Source organism: Lacerta agilis, chromosome 4 (assembly GCF_009819535.1).
Source record: "Lacerta agilis isolate rLacAgi1 chromosome 4, rLacAgi1.pri, whole genome shotgun sequence".
NCBI lineage: Eukaryota > Metazoa > Chordata > Lepidosauria > Squamata > Lacertidae > Lacerta > Lacerta agilis.
In genome coordinates, this window is record NC_046315.1 from 92908425 (window position 1) to 92936400 (window position 27976).

General features: G+C 38.9%; 1 protein-coding gene across 7 annotated transcripts in view; it reads left to right on the plus strand.

Annotated features, from left to right (window-relative positions):
• Positions 1-27976, plus strand: part of DACH1 (dachshund family transcription factor 1) — a 355264-nt gene that overhangs the window by 203068 nt on the left and 124220 nt on the right. For 3 of the 7 annotated variants that reach the window (XM_033147981.1, XM_033147982.1, XM_033147983.1), the window contains exons 4-5: positions 26105-26260; positions 27394-27566. In XM_033147981.1, coding sequence (XP_033003872.1) covers positions 26105-26260; positions 27394-27566 — 329 coding nt within the window. Of the gene's footprint in view, positions 1-10021; positions 10067-26104; positions 26261-27393; positions 27567-27976 lie in introns of all 7 variants that reach the window. The other 4 variants (XM_033147986.1, XM_033147987.1, XM_033147988.1 and 1 more) reach the window with 2 other exon arrangements.

Below are 27976 nucleotides of genomic sequence, written 5' to 3' on the forward strand. Positions count from 1 at the left end.
GCATGTCAAAGCGGGTGGGGCTAAGGGCCAGGGACATCCAATTTACAGCAGAGTACCCTTCAATGCATCTATGCCACAAGCTCTTGGAGAAGAAATGCCCCTTTATATTAGTTCTTCAAGCGAAATAGGCTTGCTACCTTAAACATTTCCTAGGCTTTAGCTAACTAAAAGCAGCATGGGTATTTTTACATGTATCTATTGTGCCTGATAAAATTCTACAGGCATAATCAGATTTGTGATACGCAGCCTAATGCCATGATCGTGTATACTATCATTTAGTTTAGCCATCTTCTTCTTTGCTTTATTGATTCCCTTAATGTAATTCACTGTGGCATACATCATGAATTAAGAAACCAACCTAGGAGTGTTCTGGATCTGTTGTGCAGTAACTGATACCGTCTTCCAGAATGCCTTGCAGAGTCAGTGTAGGAAGATTTCTTATGCCACTGAATGCCCATGTTCAGTCTGGGACACAGTTGTTGAAATGCCCCCACAGAGAACTGATCCCCACCATAATTTCATTTCTTTAGCCCCTCTGTCATCACTGGTCAAACAGTTTTTGAAGCTCCTTGAAGTTTTAGAAAACACCGTAAAACCTGTGAGAAAAGGTGATGGTATCCAATATACTCTACCATCTCTATATCATACCATTTTCAACTTTGTCACTTACATCAAAACCTAATGAAATATGTAAGGATTATCAACCATTTAACCAAAACTTGCCCATCGGTGATCCTCAAATTGCACTTTTTCCACTAGATATATTGCATACTTTCCGCTCAGATGTGGGTTCATGCCTTTATGGATTAAATCAGCATGTTCTGGGAAATATGGAAACAAAGGCTAAAGAATATATTATGGGGACGTAGAACAGAAAAATAATGACAAGAATTGCAGAAGGAGTTTAGGCAGAGAGAATGCAATTATGCATTTGAAGTCTGGCTGGGATATATGGAGTCACACATACACTCCTGTGAAGAATACCAGGGGATATTTAATGACTTCAGCTGTCAAAATTCAATGTTACTTGTTTCTAGGAAGACGCTACCAATAGCGGCACAATGATTCCTGACAGCATGCTGGGGCACCATTTCACGGCAAACTTGAAGGGGATGGGTACCACCTATTGCAATGGCTGCTTACTGTAGCATCTGGTGTTCCCTGGGTACTTTTTAGCGAAAGAATAACTTAGCCCAACCTTGCTTTAGCAAATGAGGTCTGACAAGATCGCAACCCAGGGTTTTATGACTGCAAGTAGAACTGCTGATGCCAGAAGTGTTTCAGCATCAGATACTTCACCAGATATTTTGCAAGTGATGACTGTTCCCCTTCTGGGCTCGCTATCTTCTAAGGAGCTCAGCTGAGCGTAAGGGTCTTGAACGCAGAAAAGGTTGTAAAATGAAATGACAACACTTTTAAGTTAGACAACCAAAATATTGACATGATGTTTTATGTTAAAATGTGCTGGCATGCTAACTAAAAAAAAAAAAAGTGAAAGGAGTGAATATTAATAACAGGACAATCCGGGGGAAATGTGACACATGGTGTGTGTTAAGTAACTTTCTTCTCTATCTTATTTGTTTTTCCTAAGCATGAGGGGAGGACATTATGATTTTTGATTATTTAGGTTTATGACCTGAATTATTTGATATAGATCACATGGTAATGTTACCCCAAACACTCCTTAGAGATCACGATGAGTAGCCATGTTGGCCTGTAGAGTATTTTGTGGCAAATTTGGAGAGCATTGAGTGGTGGTGGCAGGAACTGCCAGGAATTAAGCTTTAGAATTAAGAGTAATTCCGTAGGATAAGCAACTGGAAGCCCAGGGGCTAATTCATCCCCAGGCATCCCATCTGGGTGCCAACATAGTCCTTGATGTCAACAGTCTTTCCCAGGCAAAGGGCTTTATAATCCCTTCTTCGCTGATGCAAACAGCCACAAAGGCGTTGGGGGTGCACTCCCCTTATGCAAATTAGATGCTGGCTTCCATACGCAAACTAGGACGCAGGTAAATGGTAATAAACATCAGAGATGCCTAAAGGGATGGTTCAGCAAAAGCCTTGGTTACAGTTTACACTGAACAAAAAGAGACACCAGCTTGTTTAAAACTGGCTGCTCCACCCTTCAGTTTTTCCTTAGTCCAAAACATCATCCCGTAAAAACAAGATGGATGTATCCCATTTTTGCCTATTGGCCGTTGGTTTTCAAGATCAGTGAGCTTTCCCAGACCTACTACCTAAGGGCCTTCTATTGTGCTGGAGATTGAATCTGGTAACCTTGTGCATCTAAAGCATGTGCTCTGCCATAAATATATGAGCCCTTCATAAAGCTATAGTCTAGACCAATATCTATCTTGAATGGCAGTGGTTTACCTCAATCAGGGATCTCCCCAGCTTTTCCTATCCAGATATCCTCTTATCTGGGTTTGCTTGGGATTGAATGGGGGCCTTCTATGCACAAAGTATACAGTGCCCCTTCTACCACTGATTTATGCAGATTCATCCCACAAGTGTAGTCTGGGTGCATGGGCTTGTCTAGTTTTTGACTCCAGGGCTTCCTGCCTGGAAGGGAGACTCGAGCTTTGATGATTTTTAGCAACAGATTTTCAACAACAGATTAACAGAGGCAGACTGATACCCAGAGAGAACTTGCTACAAGACAGACCCAAAAAAGAAAATAACAGAACACCACTAGTAATCCATACAGCTCCCAAGTTAAAACAGTTCAACGCATCATCAGAGATCTACAACCTCTCTTAGACAATGACAGTTCTCTTTCTGAAGCTCTGGGAGGAAGACCTTTCATTGCCTACAGACAGCCACCCAATCTTAAAAAACTCCTCACCCACAATAATACAACAACAGGACTTAACACGGACACAGGTACCAGAGCCTGCAATAAACCCAGATGCCAACTTTGCTGCCACATACACCCAGACAACACCATTACTGGCCCCAACAACATCAAACATACCATCTCAGGACTATTTAATTGCTCATCTTCCAACATTGTGTATGCCATCAAATGCCAACAGTGCCCTTCAGCTCTCTGTATTGGACAAACAGGCCAAACCCTATGCCAAAGGATAAATGGACGTAAATCTGACATCAGGAATCACAAGACAGAGAAACCAGTAGGAGAACACTTCAATCTCCCAGGACATTCTATACAAGATCTCAAAGTAGCTGTCATATTACAAAAGAATTTCAGAAATAGACTGGAAAGAGAAGTTGCTGAATTGCAACTTATTACCAAACTTAAAACCATGGAGAGACCTGGTCTGAATAGAGACATTGGATTCTTACCTCATCATACATGATAAAGCCATCTCGCCCCTTGCTTTTTCCTGTAAGACCAATTGCATTTGTTAACAGTCGTCAACAGGTTTACTTCACCTATCAGCCAATCACCCATTCCCACCACCCTTCTGAGTAATATCCCTCCTCACTCTCTCACTATATATAAATGTCTGGTGACTTCTGTTTCAGTGTATCTGAAGAAGTGTGCATGCACACGAAAGCTCATACCAAGAACAAACTTAGTTGGTCTCTAAGGTGCTACTGGAAGGATTTTTTCTTTTGTTTATTCAAAAGACTGCTTTTTCAGATATTCATGAGCTGGAATTTGAAAGGAAGTGTATGTATGTCTCCCCCCCTCCCATCTATTTTAGTTGAACATTAAATCTGTGGTCAATGGCTTTTAACGTTGAGTGAGCAATGTACAAGGATTGCAGACCCCTCCTGTTTTTGTTTTTGCTCCACATGAGCAGCAGGAGAGATGCCATTTTAGTGATGCCTTTCAGTTTTTAGACTTCCTGAAGTAAAGGGATATCAGAGGCATCTGGCAAAAAAAGCTAGTGAAATGAAATGCCGTTGAGATAGACCACTACGTGCCTTTCTTTCAACACATACTTAATGAAACAGAGTTAAACATGGTTGGTGAGAAAAGTTTTTGGAATAAATGGAAGACAATACATTCAAGAGATATATAATGATTTAAAGTACCATTTTCTATTGTCCATATCCACAGTGTACTTTTAATTGTTTTACTTTTGATTTCAGCCACATTTACTATATTTTTTGTCTTAATTTTAGAAAAATTAGCAATCAGATTACGCAATGCCCTCTCTGGTACAGGAGTGGTTATAAATGGAAAAGAACAAAATTTAGGTCTCTGTGCAGCTGATATAATTTTATGCCCCTCTGCCCCTATCACAGCAGATAAAATATTATGTTCAGAATTGGAGCGCTTCTCCAGGGTCTCAAAATTGCAAGTTAATTTTCAGAAATCAGAGATAATGTTTTTTTCATACATATACATACAGCATATACTTTTACAGCAACATTGAAGATTCTAATAGCTGCAAAACATTTTCGATATCTGGGGGTACAAATTGATCAAATTGTATCAGTATAACTATTGCATGGTTTAAACAAAATAGGAAATTCTTTCCAGTAGCACCTTACAGACCAACTGAGTTTGTTCTTGGTATGAGCTTTCGTGTGCGGTTTGGAAAGGTATAAATACGGATTTAATGCGTTGGAATAAATTGAGACTCCATTATGGACGGGCTGCATCCAAAATGATCATTTTTTTTCCTAGAAAAAGAATTTTAGGATCTATTATGGAGCAAGCCAGATTTGCCATATTCAGTAAAAGAACCCAGTGGTCAACACTGGAGGATACAGAAATTGATGGTGTTCCTACTGGGGTATTAGCATTAATGAAACATACGCTCCAGTTGTTGAGTTGGTTTACTAACCGCTATGCACTCATGTCATTTAGAATATGGAAAAAAATGGCAAAAGTTTTAGCCCCAGGTCTATCACCCATATTTCTGATAAAATGCCATATTTTATTTCAAAATAAAAAACAGATTATATAATGTGAAGGTATGGAAATAATACCAATTCTATTATTTGAAAGATTATTATAGGAAAGGACATCTTCATTTGTGGTTAGTTTTTACCTACATATACTTGTGGCAATGAGCCCAAGTAGGACGTGGGAGTCAGAATCACTTTTCTATATGCATAGTCAAAAATTGTATCAGAAAATGTAGAATTAAATACAGATTCCTAGTTCTCAGTTGACTTTTAGTATAAAAAGAACAGTTTCACATAGGCTTAATATTTTACCATAGAAGTACTAAAAAGTTGCAGATTTGGTATGCTTCATTAACCCTTTGCACACAAGATAAAAAGAGCTTTCTGATGAACTGTAAAACCAACTTGGGATCAATTTTCCACAACATAAATTCAACATTCATTCTACTCTTTGATAGCCTAAGATTCAAGCAGCCAGGCAGAGTTTATATCTATCCTTTATCAATAAGCATTTTCTTTACAATTGTTTTAGATTATTGAACCAGTTGAAACAATTTCACAGATTAACTTTACATTGTCGAAGGTGAGATGATCCGTTTGTTCCTTCATTACTAACAATGACAATCATCATCTTTATTTATTAAATTTCTATACAACCCTTCATCCGAAGATCCCATGGCGGTTCACAACAGAAAAATACAAAATGAGAATACACAATTCATAATAAAACAAAAACCAGTAATCCCACTCCCACAAGCACAGTTAAAAAGCCATAGAATGTTAATCAGCCGTACAAATGGTTGAAGAAAAAGGTTTTCACCTGGTGCCTAAAGATACGCAATGAAGGCGCCAGGAGAGCCTCCCTGGGGAAAGCATTCCAAAAATGGGCATCCACCACAGAAAAGGCCCATTATTGTGTTGGCACCCTCCAGGCCTCTCATGGAAGAGACAGATGAGGAAGGGTCTCAGATGGTGATCACACGGCCCAGGTTGGTTCATATAGGGAGAGGCGGTCCTTTTTAATCTAGCACAACGTTTAGAATTTAAAATTTCTTTGCAATAATTTTGCAATAATAATGTGTGGAAATTGTGTAGATATCCTAAGAGATAAACAGCATTTAGGGATAAGACTAGCAAGTGCAGTTCTACTGCCTCCCTCTCTGTGCATTGACTATATACAGAGTTCTTTTCTAAATGTATTTTACACCTCTAGAGAGTAGATGCACCTCGTTGTGCTCACGCCTTGCAACAAATGGAGGCCAAAGTTGCGGCCAATTTGGATCCAGCACAGTCTACACAGTGGTGAGGTGAGGGCCATGGTAGTGGTGCCTAGCAGCAAAAAAAAATCTGCAGCCTTCTCTTTAGGTCTATGTGAGAGTACTATATACCTGTATACCTGAAGGAGCATCTCCACCCCCATCATTCAGCCCAGACACTGAGATCCAGCTCCGAGGGCCTTCTGGTGGTTCCCTCACTGCGAGAAGCAAAGCTACAGGGAACTAGGCAGAGGGCCTTCTCGGTAGTGGCGCCCGCCCTGTGGAACGCCCTCCCATCACAGGTCAAGGAGATAAACAACTACCTGACATTCAGAAAATACCTGAAGGCAGCCCTTTTTAGGGAAGTTTTTTATGTGTGATATTTTTGTATCTGATTTTTGTTGGAAGCCGCCCAGAGTGGCTGGGGAAATCCAGCCAGATGGGCGGGGTACAAATAATAATAATAATAATTATTATTATTACTATTACTATGGTGTGAGATAGGGAAGCTACACCCTGGCATGCCCCAACAAAGGTTGTATGTGTTCACTGTAATAATTGAAAATTATTACACGCCTATGGGATTTGACTTGTTAATTAATGAGTATGAGTTCATTTTTATTAATTATCAATACTTTCCTTCACATCTCGGCATACCTTATGTACCCTGTCCAGAAATCATGAAAGCAACAGACTGCTTCGACTTGATATTATTTACTGTTCCAATCCACCTTTTGAGGATTAATTCTTAAATTGAGTTATTTGGACTACCTAGACTAAAGTTATTTATTTATAACATTTGGAAGAAAATTAAAATGGGCTCCACATTTTTTTTTTAAAAAAAACATTAAATATACTTCACTGCTTAAATAGATAATTTAGCCAATTACAAAGAAGAAAGGCTGAGTTAAATATCAGGATTTGAAGCAATTTTTATGTCATTAGGCACTGTTGCAAATCCCTCCTCTCAGATCATGAGAGTGTAAACCCCACATATTTATATTACAGAGAAATGCAAAATCCATGTTGAATATAGTAGCTCTGGGGACCAGCACAGTAAGTGCTTTGGAGAAATGCAGGCTGACATTATTTCTTTGATTTTCTGTTTAAAATATTTTGCATGCTTAAGCTGCCTTTATCATATATTGTTTTCAGATCCTTGTCGAATCCTTCTGTTGTGTGTGCACTAAGCACAGGCACTGTTAGCACGTCTGAAGTAACATCTGCTGTGTCTTTTTTGTTGCTGGGGTTCATGGTATAATTAGCTCTATATTTCACCAAACACAATTTTGCTCCCATGGCGGACAGAGCAGCATGAAGAAAACATAAATAATTGAAGATTAGAGAAACAGAAGGCAAAGTTGAGGTAGGTGGTTTGGCTGAGAAAAGGGTTAAGGAGAAAAGAAGGTCATCTCATTATGGGGGGAAAAAGCATTGTTATCAGGACACTTGTAAATGCAGTTGATTTTATTTCCTAGTGATTAATGCAAAAGAAAGGTTTCCCTACTATTTTCAGCCAAGAAGCATATACACAATAGTATATTTATATGCTTACGTATATTTTTAAAAACAATTTTTTATATATATAATGTAAGATTGTCCTCTGGCCTGACCCACAAACAGAAAATTAATTGCAAAACAATTTCCCATTTTTCTCCATATACTTGGTTGGTTAAAAATGCAACTGTAATATATTATAATGCAAAGTTCACACCAGGGCGTGCTCCAGAGAATGGCGAGCTAAAGCAGTTTCTCACATGCTATACGGCCCAAGAGCCCACTATCCAAATAGCATTCTGACTTTGCAAAGAGTGTCTACGAAGGCCAGGAACAGCGTGAGAGAATTCTCAGCTTGCAAGTCCTCACCTCTTGCAGGTTAAGAGACCTTACTGAGGCTACTTTGCCCAGGAGCCTCTCATATACTGGCTTTTGTAGTTCTCAAGAGGGCAAGGCATTTTTATACTCTATTGCTACTACTAATTGTATACAACAATTGAAAAGACTGCTTTCTTTTTTTCTTTTCAAAAAGGTATTCAGGAGCGCCGTGGTCCCTACCATTAGGCTGACTGATTTTGCCACTTCAGGCAGCAGATTTTGGGTGTCATGAAATGACTGCTAGTTGGGGCTTGTGGAATTTTCTACAATCCTAAACGATTTGCCTGAGCTTAAGTATATTGAAATCATTCGGATTCAATAATAGTTAACTCAGGTGGTCGAGTACTTATCACTTGGTAAACAAGATTGCTCCGCCCACAAATAAGGTATTGATTTTTACACACTTGAGGGACTTCCTAGATATGCAGAAGTATATAAATTAAAATAAAAGAGCCCATCTATCTATCTATCTATCTATCTATCTATCTATCTATCTATCTCTAGGAGGCCCAAGCATGTTCAGTGATCTCTCAGAGCCTTGGAATGTAGAGTATCACTCTCAAAATAAATAAAAAAATGAAAACTGGGAGGGGAGAGCTGGTCTGCCTGAACTCCTAAAACAGATTGTATCCTAGAGGAGTTCAGGGTTGGTGACTGGAACCCCTAACACGAGCATTTCTGTTGGGGCAGTTCTCTTCCTTCTGGACAGCCTTGTAGGAATGGAATGACAGTGGTTGATGGGACCAGAAGCAAAGGTACCGTAGGTAGCAAGGGATAAGCCCATTCCGTATGTAGAGTAGGCTGCATTTCAGCCATGCCAAAATCGAAAGTTACAGATCAAGGACTCATTCTATACAGGCAAAAGCATACAATGTGGGCCATGAATTGGGGAGAGTCCTGAGGGCTGGAGAGAAAGGTTTGGAGGGGCCCTTTTGGCTTGCAGGCTGGAGGTTCCACATCACAGTGTTAGATGGTAAAGAAACATTGCAACACTTGTGGGATCCAGTTTGTGTCTAGGCTTCTTTAAGTATGCCAGGACTGTACTGCTAATTTTCGTCTTGTGTATAGCACCGAATGGATGACAAGGCTGCCCGAATAACACAGAAAATGTCATTTCCATATTCTTGCTTTCCAGCTACATACAATAAATCATTTTCTTGAGAAGATAATAAAGCACCAACTGAGTGCTGCTTTAATTCACATAGAGAGAGAGAGATCTTCAGTACTTTTCTAAAACAATGTAATTAGGAAAAGACTTGATTTGTTAAAGATGCATTTTTATTTTCTGCTTTTATATATCCAACAGCTGTTAAAGAAGTTTTAAAAAGGTTAAGCAGTAGGAAAAAATATATTCTATTTCCACTTTGCATTTGAAGCAAAATAAGTAATAAATCACCAGCAATTAACTACACATTTATAAGGTTTGAAGATAATCTGCTCTACCATTATATGTGCAGGTGACTGTTCACACGTTTAGGAACTCCGGGGAAACAAATTCTCGAAAGCATGGGAAAGGGTCCTTTGTACATAAGGCTAAATGTGCAGAGGTGTTTTCAAACCCTCCAATGAACAGAATGGTACAGATTTGGGGGCAGAGTTTGCCAACTATTATGCCTCCCCATTCCATGTCCATTACGTGCACCAAACGTGTAGAAAACTCTGGTCAAGTATAGCTGTTTACCTACAGGCTTATCACATTCTCACTATATGTTTTTTGTTGCACAGTCAAACCATCCTAGGTGTGATAATAATAATAAAAAAGTAATGCCACAGGTAGCCTTCAAGAGATCTCCAGTCTCTGCTTTTTCTCTATTAGCCTGAGCCTCTCATTATCAATAATAATTAGTGATCTGCAGGATGCTGTAAAGGTTGCTGATCCAATGTATATAAGACTCTTTGAACATTTGATGTGTGCCATTTAAATGATAACTTCTGTTACTAAACTGGTTGTAACAACTGAACAAAGTCCTTGCATGCGTAGACTACGCTTCACAGTTGTTGTGTTTGTTTTTATTTATAATTCATAATTTGGGCATAACTGAATCATTTTTATGTTGCTAGGACACTCAACAAAATGGATTTTCAGTAGGAAAAAGGCAGTTAGATGTAAGTGCTAAATTTCTTTAAACCACATTTAATGTTATAATACATTTGCCATGGTATTGCTTTATTGTGTAATTTGTATTTTCACAGGAGGTTAAGAGTGTCTTTTTTGTGTGGTTAGAAGTGCCCCTTTGGATTTTGCCTCCACTCACCCCTCCACCCTAAAAAAAAACGGTTTATGAAAAGGACTGACTAATCTAGTTTATGTTTCTGTCTTAAATCATATTATTTGACTTTTCATTGGTCATGGGCTAAACCCAATCTTTTCTTTAGTTCCCACTGAGGTAGTAATTCTGTATCTTCATATCCACGCAAAAAGAGTCCTTCTACAGGCAAAAATTACCATGCCACACAGAAGTTGTGGCTAGAATCCCTCTCCCTGAAATGCCAGTTTTCTACGTGAGTTGGCTTGAGAAACTATTTCATCATGAATTTTAAAAAGGGGGAGGGAACTTTTTTGAAGTGAGAAGTAAAGGGGCCCTGCTCAGTGCTAGTAAAGAGACAGGAATTACAACCTTATGTTTAGCTTGCTTCTTAGCTGTCACAGCCCTTTTTGTGTACTTCTGGAGGAGATAATAATAATTTTAAAAAGTTCTTCTAACAGAAAGAACTTAAAGGGGGTGTAGATCAAAAGATGGGACGCGAGACATTTCAGAAGCATAAAAAAGGCACTTGACGGGAGGAGTATTGGCATCTGTCTTGAGAGACAATGGAGTGTGACTCCGGGGGTGAAGTCAAACCGTTGAGTTAGCAGCAGTGAAGTGACTTCCGCAGGGCACAAGGCTCCTTCTCGGCCTTGCTGATGTGGTCCAAAGGAAAGCAGAGCAATATGTTTGGCACCAACTTGGCTGCAGGAGTTGCTGGAAGGAGGCACACAATGCACCTTCCTACCATCTTAGGGACTCCACTCCAGATTTGTGTACAACTCCCATCATCCCTAGCTAACAGGACCAGTGGTCAGGGATGGTGAGAATTGTAGTCCCAAAACATATGGAGGGCTGAGTTTGGGGGTGCCCGTTGTAGGGTTTTACTCCTTAGCCTTTTCTTTTGAATCTATCCTGCAAGGCAGCGGAGGTTTAGGATCAGAGTTTTCCTTCTAGATGGGCTATCTTCCCAGGTCGATGAGCCCCATCTGCCCCTCACTTCCCTCAACAGCATGTCTAGAAACCACCTTCTTGAGTAGTATCTTTGCACAGGATGGACCAGATGGGCAGAGGAGCAAAGGAACCATGTCTTCTGGTTGCAGAAAGAGACTGAAATAATTGAAAAGGATATTTTAATGGTGGGGAAGTTTTAGTTCACTGGAGGGCTGGGGCAGGATTTCTCATTTAACGTAACCTAATGATGATAATTCACACTCCTTCCCCACCCCACGTCTCTGACGCCTTGAGAGATCAGTGGTGAATTGTCATTGCTTAAAAACGCTGGAGGAAATGTAGGTTTTGTTGGCTTCTTGCTTAAATAGAGGTGGAGGTTTGTAGGCTCTGTAGAATGTCTTCCTTTTGTGGTCTAGCTTTTAGGCCTTTTTATGTAGTAATAATGTATTGCTGTTAGTGGCAACAGAAAAACGAAACCTGCCCACATTATTTCAGAGTCATTCTACCATTTAGACCTGCATACTGTTGTAAAAGTTAACTGATGCCTTTTTTTTTTTTACTTGCCACTCATTTCATAATGACCCATCACAAATTGACCAAAAGGATGTTTGGTGTTGAAGCTTTTTGTGAGCTTGCCTGCTAGAACAAATGCAAAACAACAACACTTTTCTTAATTTTTTGTAGTTTGCTGGTTACAGAGAAGTTGCTAGCTGACTTATAATCTTTGACCAACAAACAAAGTGACACAAATCACAGCAGGGATGTGTGCAGTCCCCAGTGAAGGTGCCAGTTACCAGAAATGCTTTTCCCACATGGCCAGCCATCATCTTGAGACTACTGGTGACCCCATGTACTCCCCACTTAGCTCTCATAATGGTGAATTGCCCATGGATACAAGCTGTTAGTTGCTGGAGTGCTTCACCATTGGCAAATATAGATACTGTTTTTCGTCACTTGTTGCTAAAAATAAGTACGTTCAGTAGAAACCTCTACTTACAACTCGTACTGTATCAAGTCCATAAATCAATTAGAGCACAATAATAATTGTTTATGGGGTCGCTCTCCTTTTTTTTGTTAGATACAAACAGCCTCTCTTTCTTTTAAAATATTTGTATTGTTCAGTAAACCCAAAGCATTACCAATATTTTCTAATTAATATTTACTCTTTTCTAAAGCTATTATAAGGACACTTAATGCACAGCCTAAAATGAGAGTTGACAATTGCAAGTACAAACCAACCAACATTGTAATAAAATCAATACTTACATTTCCCTTGGGGGCACTATTTACTGTTTGCTGTGCCATTTCCTTAATGGAATAGCAGTTATGTTTGCAGAAACCTTGTAACTACCATCTTTATGTTTTAACTAAAAGCAGCTTTCTTGAAAAAGGTTGGGGGGAAACAACCCCAAGTTACCATATAAAAATTGCTATGAGCATTTTGTGTATTATTCATAGAATAACCCAAAGAGAATCACAATTATAATTGGAATACTTCTGGATGTTCAGCACTGTAAGTGAATATTTTGTGTCTTCCGCATTCCGTATGATTTTAGAATAATATTTATGACACAAATGTACTTCAGTATTTAACACACTATGAATATGCATCTCTTTTAATGTGGTTGATAGTCTCCCATCATTAAATTAAGTCAGAAGTATGCACTTTCTCTAACATGACAAATAATAAAACGAATCTTAGTAGTTTATATTTTCCATTGCCGTTTTCTTTTAATAGATAACAGTGGGCCAACAATTAGAATCCTTATGCAATATGTTGCAAATAAACATTATTTGTTTATTAAGATTATTTATAGCCCAACCATCTGTAGTTACCAGGGTGGGATACAGGACATAATAGAAAAACCAATCAAAATAATAAAATAATTAGTAGTAAATGATGTACACAGCCAAACAACCAAAATCACAAACAGTAAATTATTGTGCCACCACATAGGAGTGAACAGCCGTAGCTGAGTTGTAGAGTATCTGCTTCACATACAGGAGTCCCAGATTCAATTCTTTGCATAAAGGATCCGATGGTGACCAGGGTGGTGGTGCTCACCTGACCTCTGCCCAGTTACATCACTGCTAATAGCAATAGAAAAATAACAATAATAACCATATTAAAATATGCATTTATTACCCACCTCATTACCAGAAGGTCCCTGGGCAAGTTACAACACTATAAAACACAGCATTTGCTATTATATAAATATGCTTACTAGTAAATTCACTTGTGAAAAATCAACATTTTCACCTTTCAAAATGTAGATTTCTTCACATACATTTTAGTATATAGAGAAAATATGCATAAATATTCAGAAGGTCCAAGGAAAAGTAGCACACCTCCGCAATCTTTTTTGTAAGACCGGATCCATGGTCTTTCTGATGAATGAAGTTCACTACCACTGTGCCCCTTTCAAGGTAATGAAAGTGCCATGTATTCATCTTTAACACAGTGTATCAAGAAACCACATTTTGCATAGCCAAGGCCTCTGGATTTCCATTTTGGTTTTATCGTTGCAAGGGAGAAAGTTGCACCTTGGCATAATCACCATTCTGACCCCTTTTCTGTACCATTAATTAGGAAATAGCCTTCCATTTCCTCTTTCTCTTCAAGGTGTTTGATGAGTGCTTTGGGAGAGAGGCCATGGAGATTGCAACGTTTGAACTTCACCATAATTGGAGCATTTCCGAGGGACTGTTTTTATAATCCCTTTAGTGATGCCATTCATGGCCCAGCTGACTTCAGCCTTTTTCTTCAAGTAGGTAATTTTTGCTGGGTAAACATTTAGCTCCTTATATATATTCCCTTTGGGTACCAAAGGAGGTCCCCACAATGGCTAAAATGATCTGATCATTCTTAAAAGCAAACTCCAAGGGGGTGTGTGTGTTGGCTTGTACAGCCCAGAGCTGTACCCATCACCCATGACATAGTTGAAGGTCATGATGTGTGAACGCAACCCATTCTTCAGGGTCAACCGCTGGTAGTTCTTGGGCAGCCTGTTTCCCAATACCATGAGGTGCTTGGGCCTGGAGCCACGACACAAATTCTACCATGTGTACATGGCATCCATGCTTCTTCTCCAGCAGTAGACCACAGAATACCACTTTTGCTGGAAATTCCTTGTGGTACCACCTCCCTACCTAGTTCAGGAGGTGACGGGCGCAGGGTAGGGGTGCATTTGCACTGTACTGACTTTGCTGCTGCTTCATCCTTCCCACTCTGATTGGCAGCAACACAACCAACTAGAGATCAAGTGAGCACCCCACCCCACAAATCTGCTACTGCTGGCATTTCCAGGTAGCACTGGGAAATATTCAAGAGACCTTTGCCCCATATGTGCTGTTCTGATGCTTTATTTTATGTTTTAATTTTGGTAAGCTGCTTTGAGACCCATATGCAGTGAAGAAATAATAATAATAATAATAATAATAATAATAACAACAACAACAACAACAACAACAACAACTATGTCAGATGACAAGTACCCCCTAAGCTATGTAACTAGTCCTTCCAAGGGGAATTCAAGCCTATCCAGAATGGGTTATACACCTAGTTCCCAGACGCAGAAAATAAACTCTCAGCACCTCCATTGTATCTGCATTTAGCTTCAGGTTACTGGTGTTTATGCACCCCATTACTAAATCCAAACACCTGGTGAGCACCTACATAGCCTTATCTGACTGGTTTCTCTTCAGATCACTAAAAACCATCTGATGATTTCACCCAGATGCATAAAATAGATGAGATCATGAGGGACAAAATGAAACATTGCAGAGCTCTACATCACAAGTGCCATGGCATTGATCAAAAGGTCCCCCCACCTTCCATTGCAAGTTTCTGAAACTGACCTTGAAGCTAGGAGCAGAGCTACGGTATCACCATTTTCCCAGCTCCCACCGTACAGAGTGGATGCAGCACCGTATAATGGCTGATAATATCAAAAGCTCCTAAGAGGTCCAGGAGTATGAACAGCTTTTGCACACACCCCATCTCTCTCAAGATGAAGGTCATCCATCAGACTGAAATGAGTCTCGTGTAATTGACTCCATCCAATTGTGCTTGGAGATGAACTACCATCACCACCTTCTCAAGCATATTAGCCAAAAAGGGGACATTAGCAACTAGGTGATAGTTAATACAGTCTCCAAGGTCCTAAGAGGACTTCTTAATGCATTAAAGTATGATGAACTATAGGTGGTTTCTAGGGGAAGACTATAGCTCCTCACTTCCTAGGGTAGTGTAGTCCAGAGGCTAGTATGGCAAGAGGATGCAAGACTGATGTTTTGATGGAGCAAGGGACAGACAATGCAGCGGCATTTTTACAATATTTTGTTTTCGTTTTTCTTTGTGTAGATTTTGTTCAGTCACAAATAAGTTTGTTCTCATCTCTTGATCTTGGTTTGGATTTGTTAGCTTTCCTTCTTAGGCGTTGCCATGAGGAGTGTCTTCAATGTCAAATGTAACTTGTTAAACCTGCCATTCTCTAAAGCAGTCTGTAGCAACCCTTCCTATCTCCCATGCTTCCTTGCCATTCTAACACAGATGTGTGAATCTTTCTCTTTCTAAGCCTGCAACTAGAGGACAAGATTTAGCCTGGGGCCATTAATGGATCACCCACTACATTAGATCTTTGTCTCATATTATGGTTGGAATGTAGATGTGATGGTTATAGATGTGATGACCCCCTCAGAGTGATAGGACAAGAATTGCAAGTGGAGCTAGCAGGGATGTAAGACTGCATTGAAAACCACAAAAGCAAAGTTTTGGGCAGCCCTTAAGATACCTGTAGGGCACTAAATATGGAGATAATATCGGATCCCAAGGGCCACGTATAATTAACTATGTATGCAAGGGCTATCATTATATGAACTTGTAGCTTGTCATGTTTTTATCTATTGAATTTTATGCCTTGTATCCTTTTATTAGATGTATTATTTAAAAAGAAGTTCTGCCTAAACCATGTAGCCTTACTTCCATGTGGCGCATTAAGGATTAGGATAGAAATGCTCTCTTAAGCTTTCACTACAACATATCAAATGGCGCACGGCATATTTTTGTTAGATAGGGTCCCTCCTCTCCTTATTCAGAAACTCCTGCTGACTTTCGAAATAGATAATAAAATTTGAATCTGCATGTGTTTTGTTGAAGGCCAGCAGCAAATTTGTTTCATTAATTATAGTCAAAATCACTGGGTGAGCAGCACTATAGACCCATTCAAAGAAACTTATTTTGAAACAGGATATTAGAAGTATACTCCATAGGGCAGCAAAAGTTGCTTTATGTAGTGATGGTAGTATTTTTGGAGTGTGATAAAGCAGAGCTCTTGTCAAATCTAAATCTTTAATAAACATACAAAATGTTGCTTTGCTCTTCACGTTATACTGAGGCTCCGAGCCTCTTTGTGATTCCTCTTGAAGATCTGATTGTTGAGAATGAGAGTTACATTATTTATATATAAAAAACCCACAGTCCCCAGCCACATTATTACGTATGGCACACAATATCTTCCAGACTGTCGCTTTATGTCAAAAGCTTTGAACAGCCTTCCAGTACTTACCAATTGCAGTTGATACAGAATCATTGCTATATAACAGCTGCAGTAACAAGGTGTTACTGCCTTTACTTTAATCTACCTTTCTCTCTTGCCAGTTTATTATGTTTTGAATTTATGCTTTTTGTAGATCTGTGAGCTATCTTTCTTATGGAAATTAATCTTTTTAGAAGATTTGTGCTCTCATTTTCAAACACTAATACATGCATTCAAGTATCCCATTATTCAGGACCAGCTGGCTTTTTTATCTAGTGATATTTACTTCAAAAAGCCAAGCTAAATGCTATCATAGATTAATTCTAAGGGCACAGGAGAGCTTTTTTTTTTTTGAGAAAAAGAGATTTGGTAATTACTTAGAATATTGCAATAAAATCACAGAACTTGTCAAAAATGTGTTATCTAATTTGTCATAATGGAAAAACCTTAAAAAAGGAGAGAAAATGATAATTCGCTGAAGAAAGGCATTCTTTGAAGATTGTGGGTGTGTGGCGGGTGTCGTCATCTCCACACACACACACACACGCCCCGTAGTCAGAACACATACAAAGTCTAAAAATCTATAAAGCTTTATAACAAACTGATTACACATGTAAATAGCATGTGTAGGAGACAGGCAGAGGAATTCAGACGTTCATTCTAAGCTACTTTAAGACATATCAAATCAAGTTACCGCTAAGTTGTTAAGACATACTTTTCTATATTAGGGTGAAGGTCCAAAATCTGGTGAATGTTATTATTCAAAGCTAAATGCCCCCAAAGTGAAGGATCACTTCAAATATATATATTTTGAGTATCATAGGCTCAGTTCAAGCACATCCCTTATCTTTTATACTTATTTTTATGGTTCAAAGGAGTAGTAGCTTCAGATAATTACTGACCTATAAGATTGGGGGCAGGGAGTGATGAGATAAATGTGGCTCTCCACCATAATGAGGAAAGCCTAGTATTAACTGAGTGGGATGAAGATAGGAGCAGGCCTCAGTGGGAATACTGTAATCACTCAACATAACTTGCATATTTAGCTGTAAAGGTTAGGGCAGATTTTATTTAGAATATTTTAGTATAATATATGTACTGTTATTAGTTTAGTATTTGCGTTTTATTGGCGCAGCTGATTGCTATATGTTGAGTGTAAATTAAACTGAATGTGATGGCCAGAATTTACTTGTATATGTCTGAAAAGTGGGAAAACATAATCTAGGTTTCGACATCCACAAAATTCACCTGGACCATCAGCACTTTGATATTCACAAAATTTTGAACATTTTCTGTAACATAACACACGTGTGTGGTTGTATGTAAGCGTAATTGAAGTTGGGAAGCACTGAATTTCAAAAAGGATATTCACCGCTGCAATTTCTTACATAAATCAAACTGGAAATAAGACACATTTTACAATTCAATTTAAGATCCCACTGAGACAATAATGTTGCAAGCTGTGCATTTTGCAAAGTAATATAGTAATGTCTAGTTTGCATTTTTTAAAAACCAAATTAATCACACTTTATTGAATATGTTGAAGCAAACCTAAAATTCATCTATTATTAAAAAATATTGTGCAACAAACACAAACTATATTTTATACATAAAGGACAAACTCATTTATTCATTAGGATAAAACACTTGGAGTTTGCATTTTGTAACTATGAAAGAAATGACATTTGCTACCTTTAGTATTTTGAATATTTAAACAGTACAAAACAGTGCAAAACAGGCTGCTTGAAAAATTGTTCTAATAATATAATGTGTTACTGGTCTACCAGATCATTCCTGGGCTTGCTTACTCCAACACAGACATTCCATATCACTTGCTGGATCAGGAACAGTGGGCACCAATCACATGAACACCCCATATGATCATTGGGATGTACATCTCATTGGGAATGTACATCAATCTACTTTGCACTGTTTTCCACATTGTGGCAGAACTGGTGGGAACAAGTTAGTTCCATTTCAAGTTCTATTTCAAGTTCCATTTCAGTGAGACTGAGCCCTGACTCACTTTCTGTATCAGGGCTTGTCATATGAGCTCTTTACCACCTGTCCTCCCTTAGGTATTCCGAATACCAGGTAGAACTGTATGTCAGACTGGGAAGACCTCGGCCCAAATTTTCACTATCTCAGTCTCGCAGAATGGTCTTGAGGGTGAATTCTCTCTGCTGACCCCTAAATAGCTAACTTTATTGGGAGTTAGGTAGTAGTGAACCCCAGGCATGTAGGTGGGATATTCTCCCGTAATCTGAATAGTGTTGGCTTGGTATGTTCTGTTGAAATAAATGGGCCTACTTACTGAACATTCTTACTAAAAAGCCTTGTGTTTTAAATTCAGGTGACCACACTTAACAATAATTTGAGTAGCCATTTTTCCTGGCAAATCAGTTAGCTGGTGTTAACTAAACAACTCGGGATAAAAGACAGCTGAGGAGTATATATAGGACAACCTGGTCAATCTTGAAAGCTACTTGCTCTTAAAAGCTTGTAAAGCTTTCATAAGTGTCAACATACAATTATCACTCAATTATTTCTCATTGATGTGAGCATTTAAGTTGTCTTTGAAAAAAAGTATGCTATAAATTGTGAGGGTATTTTTTTGATGATGCCTTCAGGTACTTCAATTTCCCAGCTGATGTATTTGTAGAAGTTCTGTTCTTTACACTTTTCAACCCTTTTTGTTTTTTATTCCTCTTAAGAGGATGAAGCATTTTATGAAGCTCTGAAGCTTGGCTAGGAAAAAAGGACTGTGGACTTTTAATAATTACTGGTTGTCACTTGAGATAAAATTTATAGTGTGGGAAGCCACATCTTAGCAGACTGTGACTCTATTGCATCATGCAGAGTTTTAGTTTACTTGTTAATAATTCACTGATATAATCATCCACACAATGCAATTGTTCAGATGTAATACTCAGCCACGTGTGGGGAACCTATTTTAGCCCAAGGGGCACATTTTCTTGTAGGGAAATGTTTGGGGGCCATATGTCAGTGGTGGGTGGGGCCAGAGGAAAACGTAGGTGGAGCAAGTGATGTAATTCTTAACGTTGTATCCAAACATAAATTTGATTTTTTTTATACCTGCACATAAACACAATGATGTGAACAAAATGCTCAAGGAGGGTACAGAGGAGACCCAATGAAGCCTCTGATCTGTGGAGAGGAGCTGTGGTCTCAGGAGTTCAAAGAGAAGCCTGGAGGACAGATATAAGCCCTTAGGTCTGAGGTTCCCCAGCTCAGTGCTAAACTGTGGTTTTGCATTACATGAGCAAGCCTTTCGCTTGTGAGGTGTCTTCGACCGCTCCTTCTCTGGTGTAGCTGTGAGGAGATTTGAAACTGCATTTTCAATTAACTAGGGTTTATTATTTTTGTCAAACCTGAAAGCTTGGCTAATCCTACCAGTAAGTTTGGTTTACTTGAGTCCTCTGGGTATAGGAAGATATAATAATAATAATAATAATAATAATAATAATAATAATAATAGAGTCAGGATTATAACCCACAGAGTCAACTTGGCAAGCTTCCCTAAGCCAGAGTTAAGCCTCACCTCACCACACTTTGTCTGGATTTAGACTTAACACTGAATTGGAACCAAAGGATCCCAATCTTCTCATGACCATGTGGAGGAAGAATGCAGACGAATGAGCCCAAGTCTGGATCTAGACACGTCAAAGAAGCGATTCAGTTGAACTTGTTATAAACTCATACAGGGAAATCCAGTAGGGAAAGACGGGACCCCACAGCGCCATCTGGTGTCACAGTGTTATATCCAGTGCTTTTTCTTCTAAAAAAAATGTTGAGGGGTACTCTCATTTTGACTCATGAAAATCACCATTTTATAGTTCAAATTGGGAAAACTAAATAAAGTAAATGGCCGAAAGTACAAAGATTCACAAAATGTTTAGGGGTATGGCCACCCCCAGAAAAACACACTGGTTATATGACATATACAATGCATTTGAACACTTTTTCTTTACTAATCTAGCTGAGTCCCAAGTCTCCTTCATGAGACCAGTCTATAGCTCTTGGAAGAAACACAATTTAGGTGGTGATAATATTTGTTTTTCCTAAAATTAAAATAAAACCCAAAGAAAGCTACCTTTGTGTTAAATTGTGACTATAAAAGTTGTAAGGAATATCTAATACGACAGATAAAAATTGTAAAGTACATATTATTAGCATTATGTTAGTTGGTAAAAGCAAGGACTGTAAAGTGTGTATATAACACACACACACACATACACACACACTCTACCAGTAACAAGTTATTTGGGAAAAACATATTATCCATCTGAGTTTCTTAACCCTGGGCTGATATGAATAAAATCCAACCATACATTGTTTGCTTAGCAACAAGACACTTGCTTTCCCTCCCCCCAATATTAATTACATATTCAAAATAATATGTTCACTTAGAACATCTTCTGCAGATTTTCATACCATTAGTTCACTTTAATGTTCATAGCCTGACACATCACACACACAAAAATAGCCAAAGATGGCCTGGGAGCCAAAGTGCCACTTTCAGACCAGTTAGTGTCTGAAACGCTTATGATTTCCTTCAAATATATTTTAGGCTCTCTCTCCCCCACCCCCAATTTTACTATGCAGCCTGCTTTGAGAACTTCTTTTGGCAAAGCAATGTATACATTTTCCAAAGAAATGAATAATACAGTGCTACCTCGTGCTACGCAACTTGAAGCGCTGTGTCTGCGGACGCACGCGGCGCGATTGGCGTTTCTGTGCAGGCGCAAGCAGCGGAACCCAGAAGTAACCTATTCTGGTACTTCTGGGTTGCCGTGGGACATAATGCAAAAAGACGCAACATGAAGCGGACACAACACGAGGTATGACTGTAGAATGACATTAGAGCTGGAAAACAGCATGGAAAGATTTGTTTCTCGTTTTCCCTGCATATACAATATTGACCTAGTGACAAAAGCTTATGACACTCTCTTAATAATTACATCTATAGCTGCTTATGATTATGATTATGATTATTATTATTATTATTATTATTATTATTTGTACCCCGCCCATCTGGGTGGATTTCCCCAGCCACTCTGGGCAGCTTCCAACACAAATCAGATACAAAAATATTACACATTAAAAACTTACCTGAAAAGGGCTGCCTTCAGGTGTTTTCTGAATGTCAGGTAGTTATTTATCTCCTTGACCTGTGATGGGAGGGCGTTCCACAGGGCGGGCGCCACTACCGAGAAGGCCCTCTGCCTGGTTCCCTGTAGCTTTGCTTCTCGCAGTGAGGGAACCGCCAGAAGGCCCTCGGCACTGGATCTCAGTGTCCATGAGAAGCATTGTTGGAGTTTAACTTTTCTTAATTTTGTAATAGGGGAGGGCAAGAAATTGCCTGGGAAAAGGCCTCTGTGATTTGCAACCTGCCATTGTGAATGCTCCCCACAGTGCATGGCAGTGCGTTGTGGTTTGACAAACCTGACAGGGAAACGTCTGCCAGTTGGTGGGGTGCTTTTCACTTGATGGGTCACAAGTTGTGCAGGCCTGGCTAAGAATATATGCGTGCAATATGTTCTGAAGGCGTCATACCCTTTATGGAAAAGTAATACCAATGCTGTTGAAGTAAGATTGTGTTCTCTTTGGAAGTATTTCCTTAATGCACCATTTCTAGTTTAATCATGCTCTGTATTAAGTAGAACCTTTCATCTGAAGATCTCAAGATGCTCTAGTGAGGTGTAGTCTCTCTTCCATATGGTAACTAATTTCAAACGGTTAAGCTTCATCACATAAAAGTAAAGTGCTACGCATATTCACATTTTGAGGAAGGAGAACCAAATGTTTGATTTGGATGATTACACTGAAGAGGATCCATCATTTATTGAGGGACCAAAATGATTAACATTTAGCAGATGGAGTATAGGTATTTTCAACATAGAATATAATCATACATATAATATAGTAGGCCAAGGCAGCAGCCAAGGTTCAGTTTACCAGTAGTTGTCTTTCACATTTAGTTGAAATGCCTTGTTGGGAGAAAATAGCGTTCATATAAAAATACAGAAGATGTATAAGAGCCAAGGGATATCTTATATCTTATGAGGGGAAAATGAAGTTCCCTTGATTTCATTGGGACCTAAGTTCAGCCACCTTAGTTCAGATCCAAGCCTATGATAATTAGATTCCAAATGGTTAATGTCTGTAGAAAGATGCAGGTGGAGAATCAGATTAATTACAAATATCTCAGCAATTTAAATTATAACAACCAGAGAATAAGGCATAGCTGAGAGTCCCGGATAATCCCTTAGACAACTGTTTGGACGCTGATTTTGGCTCCGTTAATCAGATTTTCTTTTCTTCCCAGACCCAAAACAAGGAACATTAGTGGGCAAAAATATTATAAGAAAAGGGAAAATAAGACGATACATCTTTTGTTGTTTCTCCAGTGATGGTTTTTTATTTTTATTTAAAAAGCACACATATGTACTGTATTATATTTATATTATATTTATATTCAACTATTTACACAGAGCACCAATATAGCCATGAGTTTTCCAAGCTGTTCAGTACTTGCTTGCTTTCTGACACCCATATGATTTCAGAAAGTTTTCTTTTTCTTTCATTTTCTTCTTCATAACTAGGCTTGAAGCTTACATTTTCAAGTTTCCATCAGTGGCTGTCAACTCTTTGTAATAAGCTTAAGAGCTTGGACACCTGATATCCCTGGGTGCTGTAGGGGACCCTCTTAGAAGCTGTTTTCTTTATATTGAGAGGAAATTAGGTTTTAGAACCATAAATTAATTAAATTATGCAAAATGTTCCGGCTTCAGCATATTTCCCCTCTCACCTCCTTATAAAGAAAAAAAACAAAACACACAAAGCGACAACATAAAAGTTTCACACACACTCATGCAGTATTTGAATAATACTAGCCTGACAAAGCTGTATTATTTCAACCGTGCATTGGTACAGAGCAAGAGGCTGCTTTCCTTGTAATCATGTGTTCAAGATGACAGAACAGAAAATGACTAATTGTGTATTGGACCTGGGTGGAGTCTAGACACATACAAAAAACGTTGTGAAAATGGTTTTTTTAAAAAAAAAAGTTTTGGAAAATATATTGAATTTACCATAGCTCCCCATCGCCATCTAGTGTCACATTTGTATAATGCACTTTACAACACATTTAAAACATTTTATTTGCAGCTGTATAGCTGAGTACCTGATGTACACAATAACATTGGCCAAGCATCCCTTAAGAATTCACTGTATACATGTCTGCTGAGAGATAGGTTTCTTTGTGTTTAATGGGACTTACTTCCAGGTAAGTGGGTACAAGATGGCAGCCTAGGCTTTGGTTTTATGGCCGACACTGGTGATGGTGGCAGAGGGGTTCTTGTGCCCTTAGCAGATGTATGACAGGGAAAAATTGGAACAGGTCAAACCTTTTCTAGTATGGCAATATAATTATGGGAAATGCTTTGCCATTACAATGCACCCTCTGGTCCGGGCCATTCGCTGTCCCCTTATAAGCTGAATATGGGCATGGTGACCTGTCAAGCACACAGATCTAGAATCCTTTCTCCAGACTTAGGTACTATTGCTGATCACCTTCACAAGGTTTGGTGTTGTTTTACCAACAAATACATAATATTAAGCTGCTTGTAGTTTGGGTTGGGATTTTATTATCACTTTTATTTCACTGTGATTCGTGCACAGGAAATTTTTATTTGAAAACTTTGTCAGAATATGGTTAAGGCAAATGGCAAGTCAAAATAAAGTTGATGATGATGATGACAACTAGTGGCAAATTATAAATGTTATAAGCATGATAACACAGACTGAAGAGGGCAAAGGAAACATGGTGCTTATGTGCTCTCTAATTTAGGTAACTAACCAAGGAAAAACAACTATGGATATTTTAGTCTATAAACTTGGTCTAAGATCCTAACAATTTAATGTAATAGTTGTCAGGAAAAAAACGAACAAACCTTGAATGCATTACAAAGCAAACAGGTAGATCTCATATTACGCTGACTCTACGTATGTGATTGCAGCTTTACACGGGTTGCAGAAAATAAAATAAATGAATAAATTGGGGAAAACACCGGAAGGGCCATGCAAAATGTTAACGGGAATCCTTGCGCAACCTTCCGGGAGCCTGGAAAGCAAGGCAGGGTGCTCTTTCTGTGGTAGGAAAACACATGGTGGAATGAGATTTTAAAGCACACACCCCCTCACCTTGCTTTCCAGACTATGGGAAGGTCACGCAAGGGCTCCCAAGCAACCTTCCCTGAGCCCGGAAAGCAATGGGGGTGCATAAAAACTATTGACCTTCTGTGGGTGGCAAGGCCCACTCAGCACTGATTTCAGAAAGGTAGAGATAGTCACATTGGGCCACTCCGGGGTAATTTTGGCTTGCACTATTTTGCTTATACACACAGTAGCTAGGAATGTAACCCCCACGTAAGATGAGATCCACCTGCATTTAAAAGCACTTACAGTAGTCCTCTTCATACTGTATACTGCTCCACAATGAATGTAATTTTCTTTAAATACTTAAACATGCAATTAACCGTACCACATTTCGTGTGATCTATCTCTCTAGTGCTGCAATCCTGTGTACGCTTAGTTAAGGTTAACTCTCACTTAAGCCAGCAGAATGGTCTTCTTATTAAAGATGCACAAGATTGTCGTGCAACTTAAATTGAAACAAAACTAAATATTTTTCAGTTTATTGGATATCAGAGCAGCAATATTTCTTGCATGGTAAGGTTCCCTTAATTAGAAGGTTGGAAGCAATTATTTTAGCACTTTGTATAGCAGAGTGTGATGTATGTAGGACTGAGTTTATCACACACAAATACATGTATGCTGCCACTCAAGGCACTCATTTAAATGCATTTTATTTTAAAAGTGTGACATAAACCCAACACCATCTTCTGAATTCCTTCTATCTACAAATTATTTTCTAGTCGTGTTTATTAAGAGTTAAAAGGGGTAAGGGGTAAGAGTTGGTAAGATTTTCATTAAAAATAACAGATTGTTCCACCATGTGTAATTTTTCATAGATTACTTGGAGGTTAGTTGGTTGGCATTCATCTGACTTGGGAGGCAATGGAAGAGTGCCCATTCAGGGTAACGTCAAACCATTAGAGAGTTACAGGGCCTAAAGAGATTTATATAACTTTTTATAGGATATGCAATAACATTAACAACAACAAAAAACCTCCAGTGAGTTAAATTGAATTAGACTAGGATATATGTTCAAAATAAAATATTTCCTATCCTCCACCCATGGATCTTCCAAAACTGATTTGACAATTGCAAAAGGAATTAACCTGATCTCCTTGGTTGCAAATTCAGAAGCTTCAATTTTGGAATTATCCTGCATCCCAATAATTTATATTCATTCCCCACAGGAAGCACTGATGGTTCTTGGGATAGAGAGAAACTTCAGTCTCCCCCAACCCAAGGAATGCAGGCCTCTGTTAACCACCCCAGCATGTCTGGACAGCATAACATTCCAGTTAATCATCCTCTTAACTCTCTCCAAAAGAACCACCTTCTGCCAAATGGTATGGCTTAACATCTTTCCATGTTCATATTCAGACTTTATCAAATTCCTATATTTTACATTAAAGCGTATACTTAAAAATCAACACCAAACCCCCCTCCCAGCAAACAAAAATAGTGATTTCATACAACATAATAATAAAAAATGTTTCTTATGGGATCAGACTTTCAGAAATAACAAGTAACAAAAGGGGTGAATATTTTATCTGACGCATTTCAGCAAGGGTTTGACTTGGTTACATAATAAGCAACAAACAACATCCTTCCTGCATGATGAGAGCTATCACTGATGGCTTGGATGTACGTTATAGTCAGTTGGGTATTGCACTTTACCTCAACATATCTGTGATCTACTTGAGCGTTGATTTAGGCATGCAGATAAATCATGTGGTACAGAGTTGCTGGGACCATACCATTTATGACTGCAGTTTGAGGAATCCACGTGTCAGTACTTCCTCACATTCAATATAATTTATTTATTTGGAACTTTTTGTCCTGCTTTCCTCACAGAGCTTCCAAGGACTCCAAAAAGTGAATCATAATGCAGACACTATTCCTTTCATAAATTAAGAGTCAGTTTTCTCCAGTCTGCTTCTGGTGCTCTTATACATTCATGTGTTTCTTCTGTCAGTGATTCTGAAGCCAACTTCATCTGCTGCTTAGTGTGTTCAGTGTTGTGTGTACACACACACACACACTCACTTTATTTACCTGCTACGCTCTGGAGGTTCTGCTGGGGGGCATCATGGCAGCTTCTGAAGCTATGGAAGTCCCCCACTCACCAGCTATTGGGTCCTGGCAATTCTCTCCAACCACTTTGTCAGCCAGCCTTCCCTTAACTAATGTAGGAAAATTAAATTATGGGAACTGGATGGTATTTGGATTTGGACACGTGTAAAGTACTGAACAGATCACATTCCTGCTATTTATTGAGCAGTCATAATAATAGTAATTTAAAACATGTTTCCTTGTTAGAAGAACATTTGTGAACATTCATTCAATAAACAAGAATTGAATGAAAATTCGTTGCTTGATGAATAGTTAATTTGCCTTTGCTTCATGTTAAAAATGTTTGTGATACCCAGCACTTAAAAATCATAAATGTGTTTATTTTGCTTTATTTTGTTTCCCTTAGGCCTGGAGCTCCCTTTTATGATGATGCCCCACCCGCTCATTCCCGTCAGCCTGCCACCAGCATCTGTGACAATGGCAATGAGCCAGATGAACCACCTTAGCACGATTGCAAACATGGCAGCCGCAGCACAAGTGCAGAGTCCTCCCTCAAGAGTTGAAACGTCTGTTATTAAGGTAACGGAGGCTTGGTTTTGTGTTGTTGTTTTTTTTAAAGTATTGAGAGTAGCAATGATATCTTTGTTGACTGTTTTCCATTCGTAGACCTATGTTTCCTCAATCATAAAATAAGATTCTCTGACTGGAACAAATCATACTAGCTGGAGTTGTTGTTGTTCAGTCGTTCAGTCGTGTCCGACTCTTCGTGACCCCATGGACCAGAGCACGCCAGGCACGCCTATCCTTCACTGCCTCTCGCAGTTTGGCCAAACTCATGTTAGTAGCTTCGAGAACACTGTCCAACCATTTCATCCTCTGTCGTCCCCTTCTCCTTGTGCCTTCCATCTTTCCCAACATCAGGGTCTTTTCTAGGGAGTCTTCTCTTCTCATGAGGTGGCCAAAGTACTGGAGCCTCAACTTCAGGATCT